Source organism: Sorex araneus, chromosome 10 (assembly GCF_027595985.1).
Source record: "Sorex araneus isolate mSorAra2 chromosome 10, mSorAra2.pri, whole genome shotgun sequence".
NCBI lineage: Eukaryota > Metazoa > Chordata > Mammalia > Eulipotyphla > Soricidae > Sorex > Sorex araneus.
The window spans coordinates 67,584,474-67,609,483 of record NC_073311.1 but is presented as its reverse complement, the minus strand read 5'-3'; the positions used below and the strand labels follow the sequence as shown (position 1 = coordinate 67,609,483).

The window sequence follows — 25,010 nt, the reverse complement described above, 5'->3', positions numbered from 1 at the left end:
ATTGCGACTGTCCATCACAGAAGGTACCCAGAGCAGGCCTCTTTGAAATTCTTGAGCCTATATGGTCAAACATTCATTTTTGCCGCGCTGAACATTGTCTATTTGGTAGTTCCCGGTGAATGGGGAGACTTTCAAAGTACCCACAAAATGAAACTATCTCAGGCCTTAAATTCTAGAGCTTATTTTCTTTCTTGTTGGATAGTGCTGTATTTTCCAAATGAAAGCAATTTTGACAAATGCTAATACAACTTTGTATCGTAGTGGGAATAAAAATCTTTTACTTTAAAAGGAAAAAGTGTAGGGGTGTGAGGGACAGCACCGCGTTGACCTGGATCACATCCCTGGCAACCCAAAGGTCCCCTGGACGTGCCAGGAGTGCAACACCGGTCAGGTGTGGTCCAAAACACCAAACCAGGGAGAAAATCCAGTTTGCAGGTAAAGCAGGCGTCAGAGGAAGAAGCCTCTTCCCAGAGGAGGCAGAGCGTGGCACTGGGACAGGGAAGCCGGGAGGCGCAGGGTTCAACGGCCCGGGAAGCCTCCCGGGGCCGGGAGAGATCCGAACCCGGTTCTGGCTGCCCTGGGCCCCCCCAGGCAGGTGCTGTCGGGGGCTCACCTGGGGACCCTCCGGCCCCTGGGAGAGGGGGCGCGGGGCGGGGCGACAGCGGCGCCAGGGGGCTGAGGCCCGCGGGACGTTCGGGACGCAGCGCCGGTGCCGGAGCCTCCCCGCCGTCCTCAGGGCCGGCCCCGGGCAGCAGCGGGTCCCACCAGGGCGGAAGCTCGAGGGTCCCCAAGCGTCGTGTCTGGGGTCACCCGCAAGGGGCGGGGCCGCTCGGCTCGCTCGGACCGCCCTAAGGGGCGGGGTGAGGTTGTTGGCTCCGCCTGGAGGGGCGGAGTCCGGGCCGCAAGCTCGGCTCGGGGAGGAGCCGGGTCTCGGGCCCCGCCCATAGGGCGGAGTCTGCAGCCCTCCGCTCCCGCCCCGTGGGGGGCTGGTCCCAATGTGCGTAGTCCAGGACGGCGGCGGGCGGACTCTGGGCCTGCCATCCTCGCCGATGGAGGGGCCGGGTCTCAGGGCCCGCCCAAAGGAGCGGAACCTCTAGCCCTCTGGTCCTGCCTGGAGGGGAGCCGTGTCTCTGGACCCCGCCCACAGGGACGAAGTCTCAAGTCCTGTGGCCCCGCCCGGAGAGTGGCCGGCCTCGGGCCCCGCCCATAGGAGGCGGAGTCTCAAGCCCTCTGGTTGGGCCCGGGAGAGAACGCCTGTCTTGAGGCCCCGCCCACAGGGGGGTGGAGCCCCTAGCCCTCTGGTCCTGCACGGAAAGGGGCCGGCCTCGGGTCCCGCCCACGGGGGCGGAGCCTCTAGCCCTCCGGCCCTCCCGAAGAGGGGCCGGGCTCGACCCCGCCCACGGGGCGGAGTCCCAAGCCCTCCGGCCCCGCCCGGAGAGGCGTGCCGCGGAGCCATTGGCCGCCCGCGCGCACGTGACGCCCGGCGCATCCCGTCCGGGTCCGGCGGGCGGGCGGCGGCGCGGCGGCGAGGCGGCGGGCTCGGTGGCGGCGTGGCCGGCGCGGCCGTCCGGCCTCCCGATGTCGCGCGCGGGCGCCGAGTACTCGCTGCGCAGCCTGGGCGGCGCCATGGGCGAGGCGGGCGAGCGCAGCCTGCTGGCGGGGCCCGCGCTGGAGCGCGCGGCGCGGCGGCGCTTCCAGCAGGGCGAGACCCCCGGCGTGGTGTACGCGGCGGCCGCCTGCTCGGCGCTCGGCGGCTTCCTGCTGGGCTACGACACGGGCGTGGTGTCGGGCGCGCTGCTGCCGCTGCGCCGCCGCCTGCGCCTGTCGCCGCTCTGGCAGGAGCTGCTGGTGTCCGGCGCGGCGGGCGCGGCCGCGGGCTCGGCGCTGGCCGGCGGCGCCCTCAACGGCGCGCTGGGCCGCCGCGCCGCCGTGCTGCTGGCCAGCGCGCTCTGCGCGGCCGGCTCGGCGCTGCTGGCCGCGGCCGGCGACAAGGAGACGCTGCTGGCCGGACGCCTGGTCGTGGGGCTGGGCATCGGTGAGTGGGCGCCGCGACCCTCCATGGGTGGCCGCCGGGCCCTCCCCGGACGCACGACCGGGGCCGCGCAGCGCGTCTCGGGGCTGGATGCGGCGCGCAGTGTGGACGGGGCGCGGAGGTTGGCGCGGCGCGGAGGGTGGACAGGGCGCGGAGGGTGGACGCGGCGCGGAGGGTGGACGCGGCGCGCAGGGTGGACGGGGCGCGCAGGGTGGACGGGGCGCGCAGGGCTGGACGGGGCGCGGAGGGTGGATGCGGCGCGCAGGGTGGACGGGGCGCGCAGGGCTGGACGGGGCGCGGAGGGTGGACGCGGCGCGGAGGGTGGACGCGGCGCGCAGGGTGGACGGGGCGCGCAGGGTGGACGGGGCGCGGAGGGTGGACGCGGCGCGGAGGGTGGACGAGGCGCGCAGGGCTGGACAACGCGCGGAGGGTGAACGGGGCGCGCAGGGTGGACGCGGCGCGCAGAGTGGACGGGGTTCGCAGACTGGACATGGCGCCCAGCGTGGACGCGGCGCGTGCTCCTTTCCCGGGGTCTGCCCTTTCTCGTTGCCCCTCTTCCTTTACCAGGGGTGTCACTGTTTCTGCTCTTGCTATTACTTTTCACATTGCCCTTTGCTTTTATCATTTTCCCAGATGTGTTCCTTGTTTCTTTCTCCTAACTTTCCTCCTTGGTTCTGAATTTATCCATTTGCCTCTGTTTCGCTTCTCCTGCTTACCCTTGGGGAACCAAATTATCCACTAAATTCACTTTCTAAATTCATTTAGGAGCTGCTCCGCCTATGGAAAGTGCCCAGTCTGCAATTTGTAAAAAAAAAAAAAAGAGGGGGGGAGAGAGAGAGAAAGAGAGAAAGGAGAGAGAGAGGAGAGAGAGAGAGAGAGAAAGAAAGAAGAGAAGGGAAGGGAAGGGATTAAGGCTTTCCTGGCATTGTTTCCCGCCCCCCCTTCCCCGTTGAGCAGAGGGCAGTTGGGGGTTCTCGGCAGATGGTAGTTGTTTGGAATGTACTCCGTGTTATTAGAAAGTTATCTTGAGGGCAGTTGGGGTGCGTGGGGGGGGCAGGCTTAAATCCTTTCCCAACTTACTGGACCCAGTGCTTTCTGTATGTTTCTCTGACCGCTGGCCATCCAGGGTTGTGCCTTCCCAGGCACTGGACGTGTTTTCCAGACGCCCTCTGGGCTTGACAGAGTGGCCCTTCCGTGTGTCTGGGGGCTGAAGCCCAGGGCACCGCCCTGGAGAGCCACCCTGCCATTACTGACCGCCCGCACCTGGTTTTCCCGGGTCAGGTCCCAGGGAATGTTGAGTTGGCACACTGCATCCAAGCACAAAATGACCAGAACATTCTGCCGAGGTGGAGCCCCCGTTCCTGCAGACCACACTGGCCGCCTCTAAAAGCCTGGCCACCAGCAACCCTCTTTCTCTGTCCAGACACTGCACCTTCTGTTTTTCCCTTCAGCCACAGATTTGAGTAGCAAGCTTTGCTCAGTAAACCCAAATTTTATTTGCGAATCAGAAGTTAAATACTGTCTTCTAAGGCTCTAACTACAGGGCCAGGTTTTAGCCAGTGCAGCTGTTCGGCCTGACTCTCACTCCTCTCCCTGGTTGGGACCTCACCGGTGAGGCAGGCTGGGTGTACCCAGCGGCCAGAGGGAGGCAGGACTGCCCGACACGTGTCCGAGATAGGAGAGCAGCGAAGGCCCTGACTGGGGGTGGGCCTGAAGGTGGGCCCTGCAGCGGGAAGCAGGTGGTCAGCAGCAGTCACAGCCCTGGAGGACAGTGGCTGGGCAGGACTCCGGCCTGTCTCCTCTGGCCTGCCGTCTGCAGCAGCACCTGGGCTTGCTTCAGGCCTGCTGGTGCCCACCTCAGCCCTGCAGAGTGCCCAGAGTAGGAGGGTGCAAGATCTCTTCGTAAGGTGAGGAATTGTGTAAGGAGCTCAGCAGGCTTGAAGGAGGCATCTCCCCAGTTCAGTCTGGGTCTGTGCAACGCTGACGGTTAGTACATGGCCTTCAGAACACACCAGCATCTCCCTCGCCCAGATCACTAGTCTTCTGTTTAAGCTGCAGGAAATTTTCGGGCCTAACCAGAATGATTTGTCCTGAATGATTCAGGACACTTAATTGGTTTGCTTGCTTAATACAATAAACTTGTGATAATTTCATGCTACTGTTTTTTCAAGTGCTTAGATTTTGTATAGTTAGGAGTTGGGGTGTGTGTGTATGTGAGAGAGAGAGAGAGAGAGAGAGAGAGAGAGAGAGAGAGAGAGAGAGAGAGACATTGTATTGTTGATGAATGATGAAGAGTGGCTTCTGGAGGCTTTTGGACACTGGCTGGGGTGGCTCTGGGGCAGGGGCTGATCGTGCTCAGTGTGGCGGTATTCCAGCCTGTGGAAGGCTCTGGCAACCAGCGGACAGTGAACAGAGACCCAGGAAGAGACTTGCCAGAGGGAACCTCATCTAAGTTAGAACTGTTCTCTAAAAAAAGACAGATGGCATGTTAAAATAGTTCAAAGGTCGTGAGGGTTGAGTTTATAATGGTTTAATTAATTAAATCATCCACTTGTCTGTTTAACAGATGCCAATGAGGGTTCCCTTATTGATTCTGTCAGATTTGAAGCACACAGTTGTTAAATAGTTAAAACCCTACCTCGGGGACTGGGGAAGTGGCTCAGTGCCTACTTGCCTTGCGTGTGTGAGGCTTTGGGTTCAGTTCCCAGCAATGTTTGATCCGCTGTGTGGCGACAGGAGTGATGCCAGTGCCCTGAGCTGGGAGTCCCTGACACAGCTGGGGGAGGCCCAGAAGCAAAGGAAAATGAAGATGGAACCATGAGCTGCGCTTCCTGGTGGGCACAGAGCTGAGCAGGACTGCTGGGGTCCACTGCGCGGCTGGGCAGGGCAGGGGAGGGCCTGCAGCCATCTGGCAGGACTTTGAGGGGTGGGCGTAGGTTGTGCAGACACAGAGTGGCCGAAAGGGGCTGAGGCGTGCTCAGTGCATGCACGTCTGCGTTCCTGAACCCTTGCCACAGACCGTGAAGCCGCAGAGAAACATCCCTGTTTTCTGGCTGCAGACGCAGCTGACAGCCCATAAAAGACGGGGCTTTGGCACGAGGTGGGTTTTTAGAAGGCAAAGCCTCAGCTGTTGCTTGTCCTGCCAGCAAGCTGCCTTTTGTGGTTGCGGGAACCGTGGGCAGGAGCTCCGAGAATGAGAGCAGTGCTGGACGTCAGGACAGTGGGGGGAGGCAGGGGCACAGCAGGTGGTGGGGAGCGCGGGTGTCGGTGGGGGACAGCAGAACAGCATGTGGCCACAAATCGGGACAGTAGGGGTGAGCGGGGCCCTGGTGAGCAGCCTCTCGTGGCGAGGCAGAGGGTGTGTGTGGGGGGGATGTCTGTGCTGTGCCCTCAGCCTCCCGCACCACTGACCGGGCACAGCCGCTGGTGTCCGCCTCTGCTCCTTGCTCTTGGGCTTGCCGTGGATGCTGGGCTGTTCCCGCTGAGCCTGTCCTGACAGCCACAGTCCATGTTTATTTTCTGCTTGTTTGTGTTTGGGTCACACCTAGCGATGCTCAGGGTTACTCCTGGCGGTGCTCGGGGCACCGTATGGGACACTGGGGTAGAGCCTGGGTCAGCCACATGCAAGGCAAGCACCCGCCCCGCTGTGCCATCGCTCCAGCCCATGCCCTTTATTGATGGGGGCTGGAGCAGTGTGTTCCTGGTCTTGCCCAGGGCTTACTCCTGGCTCTGCACTCTTGGGCTTGGGCTACCGTATGGGTTACGGGGGATCGGACCTGGGAAGGCCGATGCCAGGCAAACACTGTACCACCTGTACTGTCATTCCAGGAAATTCTTAATTTTTTTTTCTGTTTTGAGACCACACTCAGTGATGCTCAGGGTTACTCCTGGCTCTGTGCCCAGGGATCACCCCTGTTGCAGCTCCGGGATATACCTGGGGTACCAGGGTTCCACCTGGATTGGCTGCATCCAAGGCAGCTGTCTTACTGGCTGTACTGTACCCTGGCCCTGCTCCCTTTGGACGTGTTGCCACCTGCAGAACTGCTGCTGTCCGAGCCGTCACAGGCACGTGTCAGACTGAAGGCAGAAGCAGCAGTGCTCAGAGACGACAGCTGTTCGTGCTTTTGTGTGACCCTGTGCACACAGCTGTGTAGAAGGGGTCCAGGTGGTAGCGATCCCCCTCGTAACTTCCCAGCCACAGCTCACAGGTACTTGGTGCTTTCTCAGCAGGGACATTAGCTGTGATGGTCAGTATAAGCCTAATCCAGTGCTTAAATTAGGAATATGGAGGCTTTGGATTCAGGTGTTCCTCAAAGTTTAGAACTTCTCTGGAAGCTGAGCTGTTGGCTCAGCACTGTGTGTTGGTTAGCCTTCAGATCTGTGCCTGCACACCCTCCGCCTCTGTCTGTGCTCCGGTGCCGGAAACCAGCTCATCACCGCTCTGTGTCATCCTGGTGGGTTGGGGCCAGTTGAGTAATGCTCTTAAAAGTGTCATCCCTCTCCCCAGCGGCATTCTTCATTCTTATTAAAGCAAATAAAAATATCCTTGATCCAAAAGGCCTGTGATGCTGAGTAATGTTAATGAATAGTTTCACTTTCTAAGTGTGGGTAGCCAGAGTCAGCCAGAATTCTAAGGGCGAGCAGCTCCTGCGGGTTTTCCATTTACAGTGGAGCCTGTTCGTCTCCGAGCAGGTTTCTGTGCTGGGTTCCTGCTCTGCGGGCAGGACTGCTCCCTGCTTCCGACACGTGGGCGACCTCTGTCCCACGCTCACACAGACACACTCAGCTTGTACCCGGAGACCCTGTCCTGGTGCTGTTGCACCGGGCAGGGCCTGAGCCCTCCCCCGGGCCCGTGTCCCTCCTGTCCTCCGCTGGGTTCAGACGTGTGCCCCGTGCTGGGCTGTGGTGCTCTTCGGACAGAGCTTGTTGGGACAGTGCAGCCGATCCCTTTCCTGGTAGAGCTGGCTCCCTTGGCACCGCCTGCCAACCGTGCCTTCGTTTCTCTGCCTTTGCTTTCCCTTGGCCTTCATAGTTGACAGTACACACATAGTAATCAACGACAGTTCCCATTGTCGGGCAGAAATGTGGACTCATCAGAAACCCCCCAAGCTTTCTCATACCTAAGATTTGATTCCTGGCTGCAGAGAAGAAGGGGCCACGTTGGAGTGGGCAGCCCCCCCACAGGCCCGTCTCCTTCAGCTCTCCACGGAGGTCAGCAGGCTGCTGGGTGGAGCCCGGGAGGGTCTGGCCCCCTGGCAGCTCGTCCTCTTGACGCTGTCCCCTTCTCTGAATGGTGGCTCTTGGCTCCCTCTTCCTGAGCAGTGGGGCCGCGCGCTGTCCCTGCCCGGGAGTGCTGGCTGCACTCTGCCGGAAGCAGCCCTGTGCCGATGCTGCCCCCGTCCCGTCTGCACGGTAACCCAGAGGGCACCCAAGCCCCGGCCCGGAGGGAGATGCCGGCGCAGGGGTGAGGCCATTTTGTCACGGTCTCAGCGCTGCTGCGGCCCAGCCTCCTCGCGCAGGGTCCGTGTGGTGCCCTAGGACTGTTATCCCTGTTCTCTGTCCTGTGTCTCTGCTGACTCAGGGGCATGGCTGTGACTTGGGGTCTCTGGACTTGAGCTTCTTTGGAATCAAGTCATGGCCTCTCAGGGGAGGTGCTGGGTGTTGTGCTCACCCTGCTGTAGGGTTTGAGCACCCTACAAGGCTGGGCGCACCCCTGAGAGCTGGGAGCACACAGAGGCCAGGGCAGGGCAGAGCACTGCCCAGAGGTCTAGTCTCCAAGGCATGTGTGCACACCACAGTGAGCACGCACGGTGTCGGCAGCACGTAGGAAAAGCACCTCTGGGTCTCTGGTGTCTGCTCTGCTTGGGACGTGCTTTCCCAAGCTGCCCCGTTGTTCCTCTTTCATCGAGAGGGCCTGTTGGTGGGGTGGGGGTCAGCCCCACTGTGAGTGAGACCTGGCTCAGGGTCAGTAACCCTCACTGACCCTGGGGCCCGAGGCAGGGGCTGGTGTCAGTCTGACTACGACAGTCCCCAGTAGGAAAGACTGGGCCGGGGACGTCCCTTCTCCTTTTCAAGGCCCGCAGGCCGTGTGCTCTCAGATGGCCTTCACCAAAGTGTCCCTTCTCTGGACTGATGTCCTCCTGGGGTGTCTCTCTGGACGGGACTCCTGGAAGCCACAGGCCAGGTCCTGGGGTTGACAGACTCCGACCTCTCACTCCTCTGTTCACCACTTCCGATGAGACAAACGGAGCCACTGCAGCCTGGGCAGGCCAGGTCTGAACCCATTACCAGGTGGTGTGGGCTGGTGCGGAGCCCCCAGTAAGTCTGTGGTGTCTCTTAGGTAGTACATAGGATTGACGGGCTAATGGTTTCAGTCTCATAAGATGCTTCAGAGAACTTCGTGTTGAAGGAGCCGTAGAGCAAGAAGACACTCCGGAATTATTCCAATAAATGCTGTGTATTATGTGTGTTGCAGTAATAAATGCAGAAAACAGGTGATCAAGACAAAATCAACATTCCAGCAGTAGAATCAATCATCAGTTAAATATTGAGCAAATCACATGAAATAAGGAAAAGAATCATTGAAAGATAACCAGGAAGAAGAGGGATAAGTGAGATTTAGATCTCATCTCACTAATAGTATACTGGTGTAATAATTCCTAAAGTTAAAATAGTAACAGGATGATTTGCCTTTCTGTTTGCGGTACGGTTCAGCAGGTAGAGTTTGGAGGTGGGGACGGTGGTGGGTGCTCAGGAGACTGCCTGGAACTGCAGAGCACTCCGTCCTTGGAGCCATTTTCCTCGTCCCTGTCGTAGAATTAAAAAAAACAAAAACAAAAACAAAACAACCTAATCAGGAGTCTTAAAAGCAAGAGACAGTGGAAAAATACTGTGGTATTTTTGTCTAAAAAATATATTTAAAAAATATTTTTACTCAAAACATACTATTTACAGCAGAATAAAATGCAATTAGCAAATAAACTCTTGGGAATTGTCAGACTTTGCTAATAATCAGGAGTGAAAATAAAGATGACACCATACTTATAAAAGGAGCATATGAGAAGAACCCACAGTTGGGGTTCCCTAAGAAAAAGATCATCTTGTTCTAAAATTAATTGGAATAATTTTCTTTAGAGTACATTCTAAATACATACATAAATATACACATACCTCTCGGAAAGCTCGGCAAGCTACTGAGAGTATTCCACCCATACGGCAGAGCCTGGCAAACTGCCCGTGATATATTTGATATGCCAAAAACAGTAATAATATGGTCTCACTCTCTTGACCCTGAAAGAGCCTCCAGTCGTTGGGAAAGACGAGTAAGGAGAGGTTGCTAAAATCTCAGGGCTGAGTGTAATAGAGATGTTACTGGTGCCCGCTTGAGTAAATCAATGAACAACAGGATGACAGTGATACAGGGAGAGAACAGTCTAGATTATAGCCAGCTATATTTAACATGCTTCTTTATTTGTTATTTTCTGTATTCAAAACTATTTTGAATGACTTATTTATTGCTATCAAGGTAGATTAATACAGTGAGGTCTGTATTCTTGGAGTTCATTTCTAAAACTATAGTATTTTCTCCTCAGGAAATTTCACACTCAAGGTTATCAGTAAGTCAAGGAAACCCTGTTTTCACGGATATTTATAGGTACACAGCATTAGCTGCGTGGGGACCTCCCGTGTCTGGCAGTGGAAGAAGCTGGGTGCACGTCCCAGGCTCGGCTCTGGCCGACTGGAGGTGTGAGCCGGGGCCAGTAACAGGAGCTCCAAGAACAGCACCTCAGTGTCGGGCGCAGGGTGACAGGGTGACCCAGAGGAGTACAGCTGCATGGAGAACTTAGAGGGGGCACCGGATGTGAGCGCCCGAGGGCCCACACCCTGAGGAGTGTGGTTGTCAGGGTTACGGGAGTTCAGGGTTTTGTCATGGTTTTCAGACACAACAGGGTTCTAACTAGCATTTCCATTTTTTTTTTATAGTCAATTGCCAACCCTTCCGAAGTATTTATTCTATCATCTACATAAACTAATCGGAGACAAATGAGAAATTATTTTAGATGCACAGATGATAGATGACATAAGGCACAAAGAACCAGAACGGTTTACTATTATCCAATTTACCCTTCTTCCTCTTCCTCCTATTCCTCTTCCTCTTCCCTTTTGTAGCACTTTAATTTTTTAAATGAAATTTTCTCCTTACCCTGGGTAGTAAGTAGGAAGGAATGACACTAAATCGTGTCTAAGTAGATCTTACAAGTATATACAAATATGAGTAAATCTTAAGGATCTAAGGGCCCTTAGAGGAGTAGATGAGTCCTGCCGCCTTGGCGGTGGGTGCAGGTGCTGCTGTGTTGCGGGACCCCGTGCATCCCTACAGAGCCCCTCACTGGGGTAGCAGACCCTGCTCCTCTGGAACACAAGCAGGGGATTTATTAGAGACAACAGGCCTTGAGGCTCACTTTGTAAAAGTGCTCTGCGCTGATTAAGAAAAACATGAATGCTGGAAACTACAGTTTTATGGTACTTGTTTAGTAATCACTGTGCTTTGGAGCATTAAAAACTGCATTTGGAGTAACAATTAAAACAGCATGGTACTGGAACAAAGGCAGAGCCGTAGACCAATGGAACAGGGTGGAATATCCCTACACACAACCCCAAATGTATGACCATCTAATCTTTGATAAGGGAGCAAGAGATGTGAAGTGGAGCAAGGAAAGCCTCTTTAACAAATGGTGCTGGCACAACTGGACAACCACATGCAAAAAAATGGGTTTAGACCTTGACCTGACACCATGCACAAAAGTCAGATCAAAATGGATTAAAGACCTCAACATTAGACCACAAACCATAAGGTACATTGAAGACAAGGTTGGCGAAACCCTCCACGATATTGAAGATAAAGGTATCTTCAAAGGTGACACGGAACTAAGCAATCTAGTAAAAACAGAGATCAACAAATGGGACTACATTAAACTAAAAAGCTTCTGCACCGCAAGAGATACAGTGACCAGAATACAAAGACTATCCACAGAATGGGAAAGGATATTTACACAATACCCATCAGATAAGGGGTTGATATCAATGGTATATAAAGCACTGGTTGAACTCTACAAGAAGAAAACATCCAACCCCATCAAAAAATGGGGCGAAGAAATGAACAGAAACTTTACCAAGGAAGAAATACGAATGGCCAAAAGGCACATGAAAAAGTGCTCTGCATCACTAATCATCAGAGAGATGCAGATCAAAACAACTTTGAGATACCACCTCACACCACAGAGACTAGCACACATCCAAAAGAACAAAAGCAACCGCTGTTGGAGAGGATGTGGGGAGAAAGGGACCCTTCTTCACTGCTGGTGGGAATGCCGACTGGTTCAGCCCTTCTGGAAAACAATTTGGACGACTCTCAAAAAATTAGATATTGAATTCCCATTTGACCCAGCAATACCACTGCTGGGAATATATCCCAGAGAGGCAAAAAAGTACAATCGAAACAACATCTGCACATGTATGTTCATCGCAGCACTGTTTACAATAGCCAGAATCTGGAAAAAACCCGAATGCCCCAGAACGGATGACTGGTTGAGGAAACTTTGGTACATCTATACAATGGAATACTATGCAGCTGTTAGAAAAAAGGAGGTCAAGAATTTTGTAGTTAAGTGGATGGGCATGAAAAGTTTCATGCTGAGTGAAATGAGTCAGAAAGAGAGAGACAGACATAGAAAGATTGCACTCATCTATGGTATTTAGAATAACAGAGTGGGAGACTAACACCCAAGAACTGTAGAAATAAGTACCAGGAGGTTGACTCCATGGCTTCGAGGCTGCCCTCACGTTCCGGGGAAAGGTCAACACAGAGAATCGATCACCAACTACATTGTAGTCGAAGGCCATGTGGGGGAAGGGAGTTGCGGGCTGAATGAGGGCTAGAGACTGAGCACAGCGGCCACTCAACACCTTTATTGCAAACCACAACAGCTAATTAGAGAGAGAAAACAGAAGGGAATGCCTTGCCACAGTGGCAGGGTGGGGTGGGGGGGAGATGGGATTGGGGAGGGTGGGAGGGACACTGGGTTTACGGGTGGTGGAGAATGGGCACTGGTGAAGGGATGGGTTCCCAAACTTTGTATGAGGGAAGTATAAGCACAAAAGTGTATAAATCTGTAACTGTACCCTCACGGTGATTCTCTAATTAAAAATAAATAAATTTAAAATTAAAAAAAAAAAACAAAACAAAACAAACAAAAAAAAAAACTGCATTTGGGAGTAAGGAAGACAGCTCAAGGGGCAGAGCACGGCTGATACGCATGAGGCCAGTTCAGCCTATCACTGTGGGCCTGAACGCCAGCTGGACTGGCCCCTAGATTAAATTTTTCTCCTAGATATAACACCTATTTGAAAATATAAATGTCCATATATTAAGCATACAGAATGATATGGGGCAAAATGGTGCATCTTGGTGACTACTGCTGTGCCCAATTTAATCTTTATTTGTTTATTTTTCTTTTGGGATCACACCTAGTGATACTCAGGGGTTACTCCTGGCTCTGCACTCAGGAATTACTCCTGGAGGTGCTCGGAGGACCATATGGGATGCCAGGAATTGAACCCAGGGCAGCCATATGCAAGGCAAACACCCTCCCCCTTGCGCTATCGCTCTGGAACCCCAAAATTTAAACTTTAAATAAAAGTTAACCATAAAAAAAAAAGTTAGCCATCACTTGCTTTAGTGAACAGCTGAATTCAACCAGCTTTAAAGGGGAGAGTCTAGTGGAAATGCAGTGCTCTTCCGTGTGGGTCCCGAGTCAGGGCACTGAGGTCTGGGGGCGGGAGGCAGTCCTCCCTCTGGTGTCTGGATGGGAAGGATGACAGAGCATAACATGAGTTTCTAGAAAAACTGAAAGCACGCGGAGAAGACTTGATTACTGGGAGCTAGATTTGTGACTTTGCTTAGAAAATGCTCATTAGACAAACTCAGTTTTTCTTGCTTTGTTCTGGGGGTTGCAGATCATCCCATTTGGTACACACGTTAAAAGCCGACAAGGGTTAGGCTTAGGGTTTGAGGTGGACCATTTGGATGCTCCCTGTCTTCATTTCACACGTGTGGAACATCTTTGTGCCAGCTGGTGAGCAAGGGTCACATGCCTTCCCTGGAGGTCAGTCCCTCTTCATCTTCCTCACCGGCCATGTGTCACTCAGGGTGCTTACCCTTTATCTGGATGGAGTCCATGTGTTCTGCAACTTGAATGTCAGTGTATCACTTGTCTTCCCGTTGATCTTTGATTTGCTCGGGCGGGCGCCAGTAACGTCTCCATTTGTCCCTGTTGTGTGCTAGTGTAGCCCAATGGTATCTACTTGCTCCAGGAACAGGAAGAGCCTCAAACCATTCATTTAGGGTTTTGACAAAGAAGTCTGACCATCCCGTTGATGGGCGGCCACACAGTCCTTTGATATCCCGTGGAATCCAGTCGGTAACAGCTTTAGTCCAGCGATCGTTTCTGAATTGCATTGCATGTCCAACCCATCTGATTTTTGATGTCTTGGTAAACGAGACAGCGTCCCTGATTCTTGACCGTCAACGGAGGTCGGAACCCCAGATTCCTTCTCTCACTTAAGTGAGACGTGATACTCCTAGCATAGCTCTTTTGATTTCAGTAACTTAGACCTACTGAACGTCATTAAATCATAGAAATCACTCCAGGTGTGTTCTCAGACCACAAAGCCACACAAGTAGAAATGAATCATAAACAGAAAGTTGGAAAAGATTCAATACTTGGAAATTGAACAATACTCTGTTAAGTATCAATTAAAGAATAAAACTGAAATAAAAGGATTCCTCAAAACAAATGAGAATGGGGCTGTAGAGATATTGCAGCTGATAGAGTTTGCCTTGCTTACATCTTACCTGGGTTCAATCTGCAGCATCATAAATGGTTCCCTAGACCCCAGCCAGAGTGATCCAGAAGTGATACTGAACACAGAGCCAGGAGTAACTGGGTATACTCCCTCAATAAAATGAGAATGAAGATATAAACTATCCAAACCTTTGGGACACATCAAAAGTAGTTACTAAAGGGAAAGTTTATAGCTATTCAGGCTCATACCAGGATAGAGAAGAAGCTCAAACCAACAACATGACCTTAGAGTTAGAGAAACTAGGAAAAGAAAAACAGATGGACATCAAAATAAGTAGAAGGCAGGAGATAATAAAATTTAGAATGGAAATTGCACTGTCTGTAGTACTGTCATCCAGTTTTCATCGATTTGCTCGAGCGGGTACCAGTAATATCTCTATTGTGAGATTTGTTACTGTTTTTGGCATATCGAATACACCACAGGTATCTTGCCAGGCTCTGCCGTGCGGGTGGGATACTCTTGGTAGCTTGCTGGGCTCTCCGAGAGGGTTGGAGGAATCGAACCCGGGTCGGCCGAAAGCAAGGCAAACGCCCTACCCACTGTGCTGTCGCTCCAGTCCCAGAATGGAAATTAATGATATAAAAAACACAAAAGGTCAGTGAAATTAGGAGCTGGTTCTTTGAAAGAATGAAGAAGATTGTCAAACCATTAGCTCCACTCAAGACAAAAAAGAAAAAACCTTAATTAATAGGATCAGAGGTTACATGGGAGAAATTACAACAGATACTGTAGAAATAGCGATGATCATAAGAGCTTGCTACAAACAACTCTATACCACTAAACAAAAGGGTGCATTCTTAGAATTATATGTACTCTGAAGACTGAACCATGAGAAAATAGAAAACTTGAATAGACCAGTCAAAAGTGAGGAAACTTAAACAGTAACTGAAAACCTCCCCAAGAGCAAAAACCCTGGCCCAGATGGGTTCACTGTTGATTCCTATCGCAAACTAAGACTGTACACATGCTGCTCAGGCTTTTCCAAAATATCAGGAGAAATGGGAATTCTCCCAGTAGCTTTTATGAGGCCTTTTTGAACCTGATACCCAAAGTAGACAGACATTGTTAAGAGAATTTCCCAATTTTGAATTATTCTACAAAGATGTAAAATCTAAATTGCACAGTACTGGAATAATCATAGGCCCCCAGACCAACGGAATAGAATTGAGAGTGTGGGATTAAATTCCCATATTTATGGGTAATCTGTGACAAGAAGCTAAGTACAAGAAGCAGAGAAAATAATTTATCTTCAACAAATGGGAAAACTGGTTAGCTACATGTATAAAAGTGAAGTTGGGACTGTGTCTCACACCATTCCCCAAAATAAAATCAAAGTGCATTAAAGACCCTGATTAGACCAGAATCCATAAGGTACATTGAAGGTACTCCCGGAAATGGACCTCTGGGGTCTCTTTCAACAAGGTGACCACAGATGCAAGGACAACAAAAGCTAAATGGGACTAGATCATATTTAAAAAATGCACAGCTGAAGAAACTCAACTAAAATAAAAAGATACCTATTGGATGGGAGAAAATATTTGCAAATAATGTACAGATAAAAGGCTAAAGTCTAAGATCAGTGAAACTTTCACAAAGTTCACCAACAAAAATGCTCAACAACCCTACCCCAAAATGGGTTAGGAGTTGAACAGACACTTCCCCCAAGAAGATATGTGGGGAGCTAATGGGTATACGGTAAAGTGCTCATTGTTACTCGTAATTAAGAAAATGAAAATCAAAACAACAGTGAGCTCATCTCACACAAGAGGAAATGGTATATGTAGGAAGTCTGGAAAGGTGTTGATGGAGATGTGAAGAGAAAGGAATCCTCACCCACTGCTGTTCAGGGTGTTTGCTTCAACTTCTGTGGGGTGCAACATGGGAATCTCTTAAAAAATAAATAGAACTTCCGTATGCCTAGTAATACTACACCTCTTGGTATATATCCTCCAAGCACATAAGCATCTCTGTTTATTGTAGTGTTTAGTACAATGGCCAGATAGGGAAGCAGCTGAAATGCCCAACTCTGATGAAGGGGTCCAGAAGTTGTGGGATGCACAGTGGAAGACTGGCAGTTGTAAGAAAGGACACAGTCATGCAGCTCGCTGCTACGTGGATGAACTGGAGGGTCTGTATCGTGCCGAGTGATGTGAGTCAGAAGGAAAGCGATGGCTATAGAATGATTCTCCCATATGTGGGATTTTAAGAAGCACGGTTAGAGCAACAAATGGCCAAAGGCAGCAGAACCTGAGAGTGGGTCCACAGGACTCAGCTTCTGGAGGGGGTCGGGCACGAAGCAGAAGCAGCCTTTAGCGCCTTGGTTGTGGGAAGTGAGCACTCTGGTAACGGGTGCGGTGCTGAAGCGATGTGTGTGAAGCCACCCTAACAGTATGTGAGGCACAGCGTCTCCGTGCCGGTTTAAGGACGGAAGCTTTGCCGTGCAGTTCACGTGTCTCCAAGCTGCAGCATTTGCCCCCAGCCTCCCTGCTTCCCAGCGGGCTGCCCTGGACGCCCCCCCCCCGCCAGGAGCAGGACTGGGAGGTGCTGGGGCAGCCTTCCCGGTGACTGCAGGGTGACAGTCCCTCTCCCCAGCCGAGTGAGAGACCAGCCGCGTCTTGCTGTCGCCTCCCCTCCCATATGTGATGTTGCTTAGGGAGAACTACGGTGACTTTAAACATTGGCACAGCAGAGCCGATGTTTAAATATCACCTTCCGCAGTGTCCCCCTGGGGGAATGTTCTGGGCCCCTGGGTGAGAGATGCCATTACTTCACACTCAGGCCTTTTCCTTTTGAGCTTCAGAGTCCAACGATAATGTTTTATCACGGACCCTGGTGTCTTTTCCCCTTTTCCCTTTTTTCTTTTTGTTTTTGGGCCATGCTCATCTGTGTTCGGATCACTCGTGGAGAGCCTGGGAGACCATCTGGGGTGCCAGGGATTGAGCCGTGGGTCGCTGCAAGCGAGACAGGTGCCCTACCCGCTGTACGTTCTCTCTGGCCCTGATTCTGGTTTCTGAATCATACTCGGGCCTTTAAGATGCCTTCTTCCTCACCACCCCTTCCTCTCCCTTTTTTCCTTTCTAGGAAGGTCTAGGGAGCACGAGACCATGGTTCATGGTCTGCCTTCTGGTGGCTCTTTGCTGTGAAAAAATCCCTCATGAGACAGAGCCAGTCAGTCTGTGTCCGAAGGGCCTGTGGCCCGGCCAGCTGCACAGGTACCTGCAGGCGTGCTGGCCCACCCAGGAACGTGCCTCCTGGAGGTGAGACCAGGTCCATCATTTTACCTCAGCCTGGTCTTGCCTGTCTGCCTCTGCTGCTGTGGGCAGCCATGGCAGGAAGGGGGCATGGTGACAGGAGTGAGAGTGACATGACAGTGACAGGCGCCAGACAGGAGGGGGCAGGGAGGTGATGATAGGCAGATGGAGGGTGATGTGACAGGAGGGTTATGGAAGATGTTAGGAAAGTACCAGAAAGAACAGGTTGGCAGAAAGGGGAGAGGCAGTGACGTAGTGAATGAGGGGGACTGTGTCAGGACAGTGACACAGTGATGGGAGGGTGACACAGCAACACGAGAGCCATGGCAGCGAGCGGTTGATGCAGATGGTGCTCTCTCCTGGCACAGGTGAATGCCTGGTCGTTGTTGGACTCCCTTCCCTATACCAGCGTACCTGCTGGCGGTCACGTGAGCTGGTCCCTGAGTCCCAAAGCCTGTGTGTCCCAGTCTCCTTGACAGAGCAAGGACGAAAGTGGACGTTTCTGTTGGAATCGCTTTCTTCAGGTCACATGGTCCTGAAATCATTGCTTGTTTTTCCTTTAAAGATTGAGCTGTTCTGACATTGAGCTCTAAATGTTGGTGTTTGGGAACTTGTATGGCCAGAAGGGCTGCAGAGTGTGGGTGAGGGGCGGAGTCAGCACTGCAGCGAGCCAATAGAGTTTTATCCATGATCTCTCCCAGTGCATTTTGTGGAACACTCCCACAAGAAGTTAGGAGCTCCCCCAAATTCAGAAGGTTAGACATTCTGAAAACTAGATACTTATTCATCGTAATAGTTTCCTAGAAGTAACCAGTGTATGAGCTGAATAGTGAGGATTGGGAAAGAAGAGTGAAAAATTAATGGAGAATGCTAGCCAGTACAAGTTATTTAAGTAAGCAATACAAAGGCTGGGAAAGGAAGCATAGTTCCCTCAATGGCCGTCGATTCTCCAGTTCTACTTTCAGCCAGAAACCTTTCTACTACCTGACTGGGTAGGGTAAGCACTAGTGAGTCGTAGCGCAGAAGAAAAGAATGCAATGTTATACATTTAGAGAGATGTGGAATATTAGAAATATTAACTGACACATAAAGTGAATACTTCTGTACAAATAAAACAACTGGTCATGACTTTCAAAGTAGTACTGTTTATTTAAGGAACAAACTGAATCATTATGAAACTTCCTTTTAAAAAGTTTTTAGAGAAAACCTATGATTCTTGATTTAGATGAAAGTTTTGATTTTAAAATACTTATATAGTAAAGATAACTTGTATACTCTCCCCCATAAATTTTTTTTTGCTTTTTGGGTCACTCCCAGCAATGCACAGGGGTCACTCCTGGCTCTGCACTCAGGAATTACCCCTGGCGGTGCTAGGGGACCATATGGGATGCTGGGAATTGAACCCGGGTCAGCTGCATGCAAGGCAAACGCCCTACCCGCTGTGCTATCGCTCCAGCTCCTCCTCTGACTTTCTTATTGAAGTGTGATTCCAGTATAGATCGCCAGGCTCAGGATTCCATCTGTCAGTCCGTGGCTGTGTAATTGCAGCCAAGAGTTCTGGGCAGACACATACCAGGTATTTGACACCCGACTTGGACCATTAGAATAAAACTGTTTACAGCAGCCATGTGACTGGAGGGAGTCATTAACTTTCACGGATTGTTGGCAGGAATGTCTCCCTGTTCTGTCAAAAAGAAAACAGTAGGTTTTAAGTCACTGTTGAGACAAGTTGTGAAATTTTCATAAAGAAAGTGTAGGGGACAGAGCTATAGCACAGTGGGGAGGTTGTTTGCCTTGCATGCGGCTGACCCGGGTTCCATCCTTGGCATCCCACATGGTCCCCTGGGCACCACGAGGAGTAGTTCCTAAGTGCAGAGTCAGAGTAGCCCCTGAGCATCGCTAGGTGTGACCCAAAAAGCTAAAAAGAAATCCTAAATCTGAATTTTTGTTTTGCTCTTTAAAACTGAAGTACCATCAATAGTAGAGCAATCAACAACTGAGAAAAGTTTTCTAGAAGCTGTTTGGTTATTGAAATATGTAAATATGTATGTATTTGTCGTGGGGATCAAGTACAGAATTGTCAGAGGGAAATATGGAAATATAGCTAATAAAGTAACTTGTAAACTGGATGCAGGAAAATGGCAGGTGTATTTGCATGGATAATTGTTACTTAAAATGGTGGGATTTGGAATGAATTGCTCTTCTGTTACCAAGTCCTCATAAAGTAGACAGAACAAGACAAATAAGTCAAGTGTCAAAAGTCCTTTGAGTCATGTGTGGGTGTCTCTCGGTGTCTCACCATAGTATCCGCAGGTATGTCCTCTGGACCAGTGTGTTGGATTTTTATTGAAATTTTACTGAACCGTAGTGCAGTTGGGAAACAGCATTTTTGCAATTTTGAGTTTTCTAACCCATGAAAATAGTTTATACTCCAGTATTGGGACATCCTTTAATCTTGGGGGGAAAATACCTCTTATACATTTTCCCTTGACTTAAAAAAAATAGCTTGGGAAACAGCTGGAAGATGGTAGACTCATAAACTCAAAGTGGCCGCTGCGCTGTCCCAGGAAGCATTTTTATAGAGAAAGAGCACGGGGAGGGCATCAGCTTGGGAAGGAGTGATTGCATTCTGACGGGCACCAGGGCATCGGTGAGCCCCTCCTGGGCTGTTCAAACCAAAATAAGGTTTTGGCTCTGTGGGTGGCAAGGTAGGGGTAAAGGGCCTGGGGCAGGTGTCCTCGTGTGCCTGGTTTCCAGTCCTATCTGCCAGTCTTCCTTCCATTTCTGTGGAACTTGGGACTTACGCAGGTATGTCTGTTACCACCATCCTCTGCACACCCAATCTTTTCAGCCTGGATGCCCACCGCCACGTTTAGTTCCTTTTGCTTTCTGTCCCTGGAAGTTCCTTTGTTCATGTACCATGCTGGGTTCTGCCCCCGTCACTGGTTTGCTCTGTCATCACCAGCGTTCTCTTTCTGAGTACACAGCGGTTCTGCGGCCCTTGCGTGACCATCTCCCTCTTTGTCTCTGCTGTCTTTGCTGAAGGGGTCTCCCTCATGGCCCTGCTGTTGCTTTGCAGGCACCAGACCTTGTGTTGGAGAGCAGCTAAAACATGAGGAGGATGCTCAGGCATTATTTTGGTGCTTTAATATCTTGCGTTCCTGTTACTCCCTGGGCCACCGTCTAATACAGGATTGTTTCTGCAGCCACATTCTGGCCCTGGCTGCTCCATCCTCTGCACAGATTCCCGAGTGCTCGCCAGTACTGTGCCCTGGTAGTCTCTGTTTAGGTGATTCAAAGTCTTCAGACCCATGTTGCTTGTTGTCCCTGAAATGTCCCCTCCCCTGCTACACAAGCCCTGCTCCCCGTGCCCCCTATCTTGGGGTTCACTGCCTTGAACATGGCATTGCTCTCCTTGATTCTGCCAGGCCGTGTCACCCACTCTCCCTGGGCTGGGAGGAGGGGGATTCCTAAGCTCCTGTCCATTGGAGCCGCTGACTCTGGGGAACTTTCTTAGCCTTCTGTTTCTTCATCTGCTCTCTCTCCCGTCAGGAGCATCTCCCCTGCTCAGACCCCTCTGTGCCTGTCCCTGTGCTGTCCTGGACACAGTTCTCTGGGTTGGCGCTGGGGTGTTACACACCCTGATGAGTGGGGACTCGGGTGTGTGGGGATGTGGGCCTGCAGCGCGCGCGATGGAGTGTGTCGGGTGCTCAGAGCAGAGTGAATAGGGAACTGGTTCCACCGCGCCCCATTGTCAGAAGACTTTCCCACTGCAAACGAGTGTCTCGCATCTGCTCTGCTCTTCCTCACAGGACTGGGGGCAGAGTCCCAGGACAGCAGCGGGTCAGGTCCTGGCGGTGGGTTTGTGTGGTCAGTTAATGAGCAGACTTAGAGGGTCCTGACACGGCGAAGGGCGAACTGGTCCCAGCGTCCGGTGGAAGTCAGACCTGAGGGGAGGCCAGCTCTGGGAGGGACATCCTGGGAGAGGCCTTGCTACTGGAGTGTCTCTGGTCTCCTGTGCTGGTGTGGGTCACCGCCCTGTGGGCATGGGAACCTCTGGACAGGGGTCTCTACAGCAGGAGTGGGGAGAACCGCATTCCACCTCCCCACACCCAGTCTGGGGTTCACCCACATGTCGCCTTCGTGGAACTGCAGAGCCCTGGGTCACCTCAGCCCAGCACTGGCAGCATTTGGAGGGTATAGCCAGAATAGTGGGGCGCTTAGGCACCGAAGTCTGCCTTAGTCTCTCCATGGCCTCCCTCGCTGCCCACAGCCCTGTGCCAGCACTGTCCCTCTCTCACCTCAGCAGGCCATGCTTCCCGTGTGCTGGCACGGGAGGGTTCCTGCCCATCCACGTGGTGCTTCACCAACTCAGAGACCTTTCGGACAGAGGGAGTACAGACAGCCTCAGGTCCTCAGTTCTGGGGTTAAGATCTCCCCTTTCCGAGGCACTGTAGCTCCCTGGAGAGCCCTAGGGCACCCCTGGGGTATGGTACTGCCCACCACAGGAATCGCTGTCCCAAGGCCATTGGGTGAGGCATTCCTGACAGGCTGTCCAGTAAGCAGGAAAAGTTGTGGTGTCTTCCCTCGATACAACACCTTGGCAGTGTCAGTGAGCATCCCAGGGCGATTCTTCAGACTCCCCACAGCATCTCTGCCCTAGTGTGATCCAGAAACACGTCGCTGACGCTCAGGCAGAGGAGGGCATACACGCCTCAGACAGCAGGGTCTCCCCTCAGCATTCAGCCCCAGTCTAGGTCCCTCAGAGAGAGGGCCCCCCCCTCAGCATCTCGGCCCCTCAGACAGCGGGGTCCCCCCTCCACGTCTCTGTCCCAGTCTGGGCCCCTCAGACAGCGGGGTCCCCCCCTCTGCATCTCCTCACAAGCGTCCACCCCCAGACACTGGGTCACCCCACAGCATTTCCCGAAGCATGTGTCCCCTCAGCAACTCTCCTCGGCAGCACAGCCCCTGCCCTCTCTGCCCCACGTACCCACACACTGTGCTCTCTCCCCGCAGGTATCGCCTCCATGACGGTGCCCGTGTACATCGCCGAGGTCTCCCCGCCCAACCTGCGCGGTCGCTTCGTCACCGTCAACACCCTGTTCATCACGGGCGGGCAGTTCTTCGCCAGCGTGGTGGACGGCGCCTTCAGCTCTCTCCCCGACAACGGCTGGAGGTGAGTATGTGCGGGCGGGGCACAGGTAGGGACCCCGGGAGCTGCCCACCACTGTATGTGGTTCTGGGCACCCGCTGCCCGGGGGTCGCACTGACCGGAGCTCCTCGCCCTGCAGGGAGGGCGTCTTCGCAGAGGTCACGAGGCCACAGGGCTTTGATTGAATTTTCTGAGTGACAGGCTGTGCAGAAGCGGCGCCTTGAGCTCCCTTGAGAAGCTGCTTCCTGGCCTGAGACGTAGCTGCTGCTCTCTCTGTGTGCTAACTGTTCAGTATCTGAAGGAGATCATCAGATTATTCCTCCGTCACAGGGTTTGTTTCAGCAGAAGACACGAGGAAACATTTTCTTTCTTTTTTTTTTTTTTTTTTTTGCTTTTTGGGTCACACCTGGCGATGCACAGGGGTTATTCCTGGCTCTGCACTCAGGAATTACCCCTGGCCGTGCTCAGGGGACCATATGGGATGCTGGGATTCGAACCTGGGTCGGTCGCGTGCAAGGCAAACGCCCTACCCGCTGTGCTATCCCTCCAGCCCCATGAGGAAACATTTTCAAACCTGCCTGCCTTAAAATTAAAGCAAGCTGGGTTGGAGAAAGTTCAGGACACCACCAGTCCCGTCTCCTGCACCACACCTGTTCCCCAAGCACTGCCAGGAGAGACTCCTGAGCACCCAGATAGGAGTAATTCTTGAGCACTGCTGGGTGTACCATTCCCCTCAACATCCCCGACACCCTCCACGCTAAAAATCAGAGCAAGATATTTATTTCTATGTTAAGGCTTGAAGTTGTCCGGACCTTTGAGGTCATGCTCTGCAATAGTATTCAGAGCACCGACTTGGGAGCGAGCCCGAGCAGCGTGTGTGAGTGTCAGGATGTGTTTCTGGAGCTCCACAGAACCAGACCTTTAGGTCGCTTGCTTCCAGAACCTGCCATCTAAATGGTATTATACTATCAGTGTTACACGATTTCTACTGTTCAGTGTGAGTGAAGCGCAGCCTCCTCACTGGAGCAGCAAGAGGCATGCAGGCCACGGAACTGGGTGGGTAGCAGGTGCCCCTCAGAAACGGCACGAGCTCAGAAACCTTGGTCTGCAGAGGGGTGTGGTCCACCGTAGTCATTCTGAGTATGGCGGGGAGCAAAGCCCTGCAGACCCCGTTCTTTCTGTCTGTGGCCAGGCCACAGCTCGAGCTGCCTGGTCAGGAGGCTGGAGGGAAGTGGCCTCTCCGTGTGTCGGGCGAGGGTCACAGGCGGCAGGCAGAGGCCGGCAGATAGCTCCATGTGCCAGCGCTGGGAGGCCTAGGAAGGCTGGGAGAAAGACTCAAGGACGGCCCCTGCACTGACCCCTGTGCAGAGGCCCAGGTGAGAATAGAATCGGGAGCATATCCTGGGCGTCCGTGTCTGACCAGTGCGCCCACACCACCTCTGACCTCTGGTGGCTCGGGGTCCTGGGCTCTGAATGGAAACAGTAGTGTTGCCCTGTCAGCCGGTGTAAGGAGGCCCCTGGTGTGTCGGCCCCAGCTCAGACCACCCGAGGGAAGCAGGGTCTGGGATTTCCTGTGATGTTTCTTCCTCACACACCTGTTCTCTCGGGTTTTACCTCCCAGTGTTTTCCATTATTAGTATCTTTTTCTTCTGACTCCTTTTGGCTCTGTTGTGTTCCAACTGTGTCATCCCCTACTGCCTGCTGGACACTCACATGGTTGCTGAGAGTGCCCTTTGCCCAGCCCAAACCAGAAGAGGCCGCTTCTCGGCTCCATTTACAGATTTAAAATGTTCAGAAAAGTTCAATACTTACCAGACAGGTGAGAATAGGTTTTCCTTGGAAATACAACCACCTTCCTTCTCTCCTGTTTGCCAGAGTTTTTAGTCTGAGCTGTGAGGTGACTTGCTGTGGAGACTGTCGGGTGCTGAGTTATAAGAACAGGGCTTCCTCGGCTCAGCCAGCTTTCTCCCTTGCTCTGTGGAGCCACAGAAACAAGTTCTTTTCCTTGAACAACTGGAGGGTGTTATCCCTGGAGAAGGAAGTGGAGCAGCCACTGGGGGCTGGTGCCTTCTGAACTCCCCAGTGCTGTTTTGTTCTGTCCTGGTCACTGGATTCCTGGGGGTTTGGAAGACGTGAAAGAAGATGGAAATGTTAAGTAGAATGTCACTGAGTCGAGCTTGTGTTCCTTTGAGCAGCCCCCTGAAAGTGGCCAGTGTCTTGCTCTCGTGTGGCCTTCACCAAGACCAGGTAAAGGTGTCCATGCCCCTCCCCTGCCAGAAGGGCACGTAATGCTATTGTCATGCAGCTTCTCAATGCTTATCTGTGTGTGTGCCTCTGAGATCGTTCCCATGTCACCCGGGGCTGTTCCCCGAGTGTGTTTCCACAGTTCACTTGTTGTGGCACGTGTGGTATGTAGCTGTGTCCATGTAGAAGGACATGGAACCACTTCCACTCAAGCTGCTTTCCTGCTGATGTGTGTGACCTCTGTTTGGGGGGGGGGCAGGGATGGAGACGTTGTTCTCCCTTGTCCTAGGTGGTCCTGGTGTGGAGCTGGGGCAGAGCAGTGACGGCTTCTCCCAGAGTGGCTGCACCTGCTTGCTCTCAGCGGCACCTTTGGGTTGCTCCCTTTACCCCCGTAACGGCGTTCATT

General features: G+C 52.5%; 1 protein-coding gene across 2 annotated transcripts in view; it reads left to right on the top strand.

Annotated features, from left to right (window-relative positions):
- The first annotated feature begins 1,524 nt into the window (after positions 1–1,524).
- Positions 1,525–25,010, top strand: part of SLC2A13 (solute carrier family 2 member 13) — a 118,100-nt gene continuing 94,614 nt past the window's right edge. For both annotated transcript variants that reach the window (XM_055118107.1, XM_055118108.1), the window contains exons 1-2: positions 1,525–2,035; positions 22,225–22,384. In XM_055118107.1, the coding sequence (XP_054974082.1) occupies positions 1,579–2,035; positions 22,225–22,384 (617 nt within the window). In that variant the 5' untranslated portion in view covers positions 1,525–1,578. The remainder of the gene's footprint in view (positions 2,036–22,224; positions 22,385–25,010) is intronic.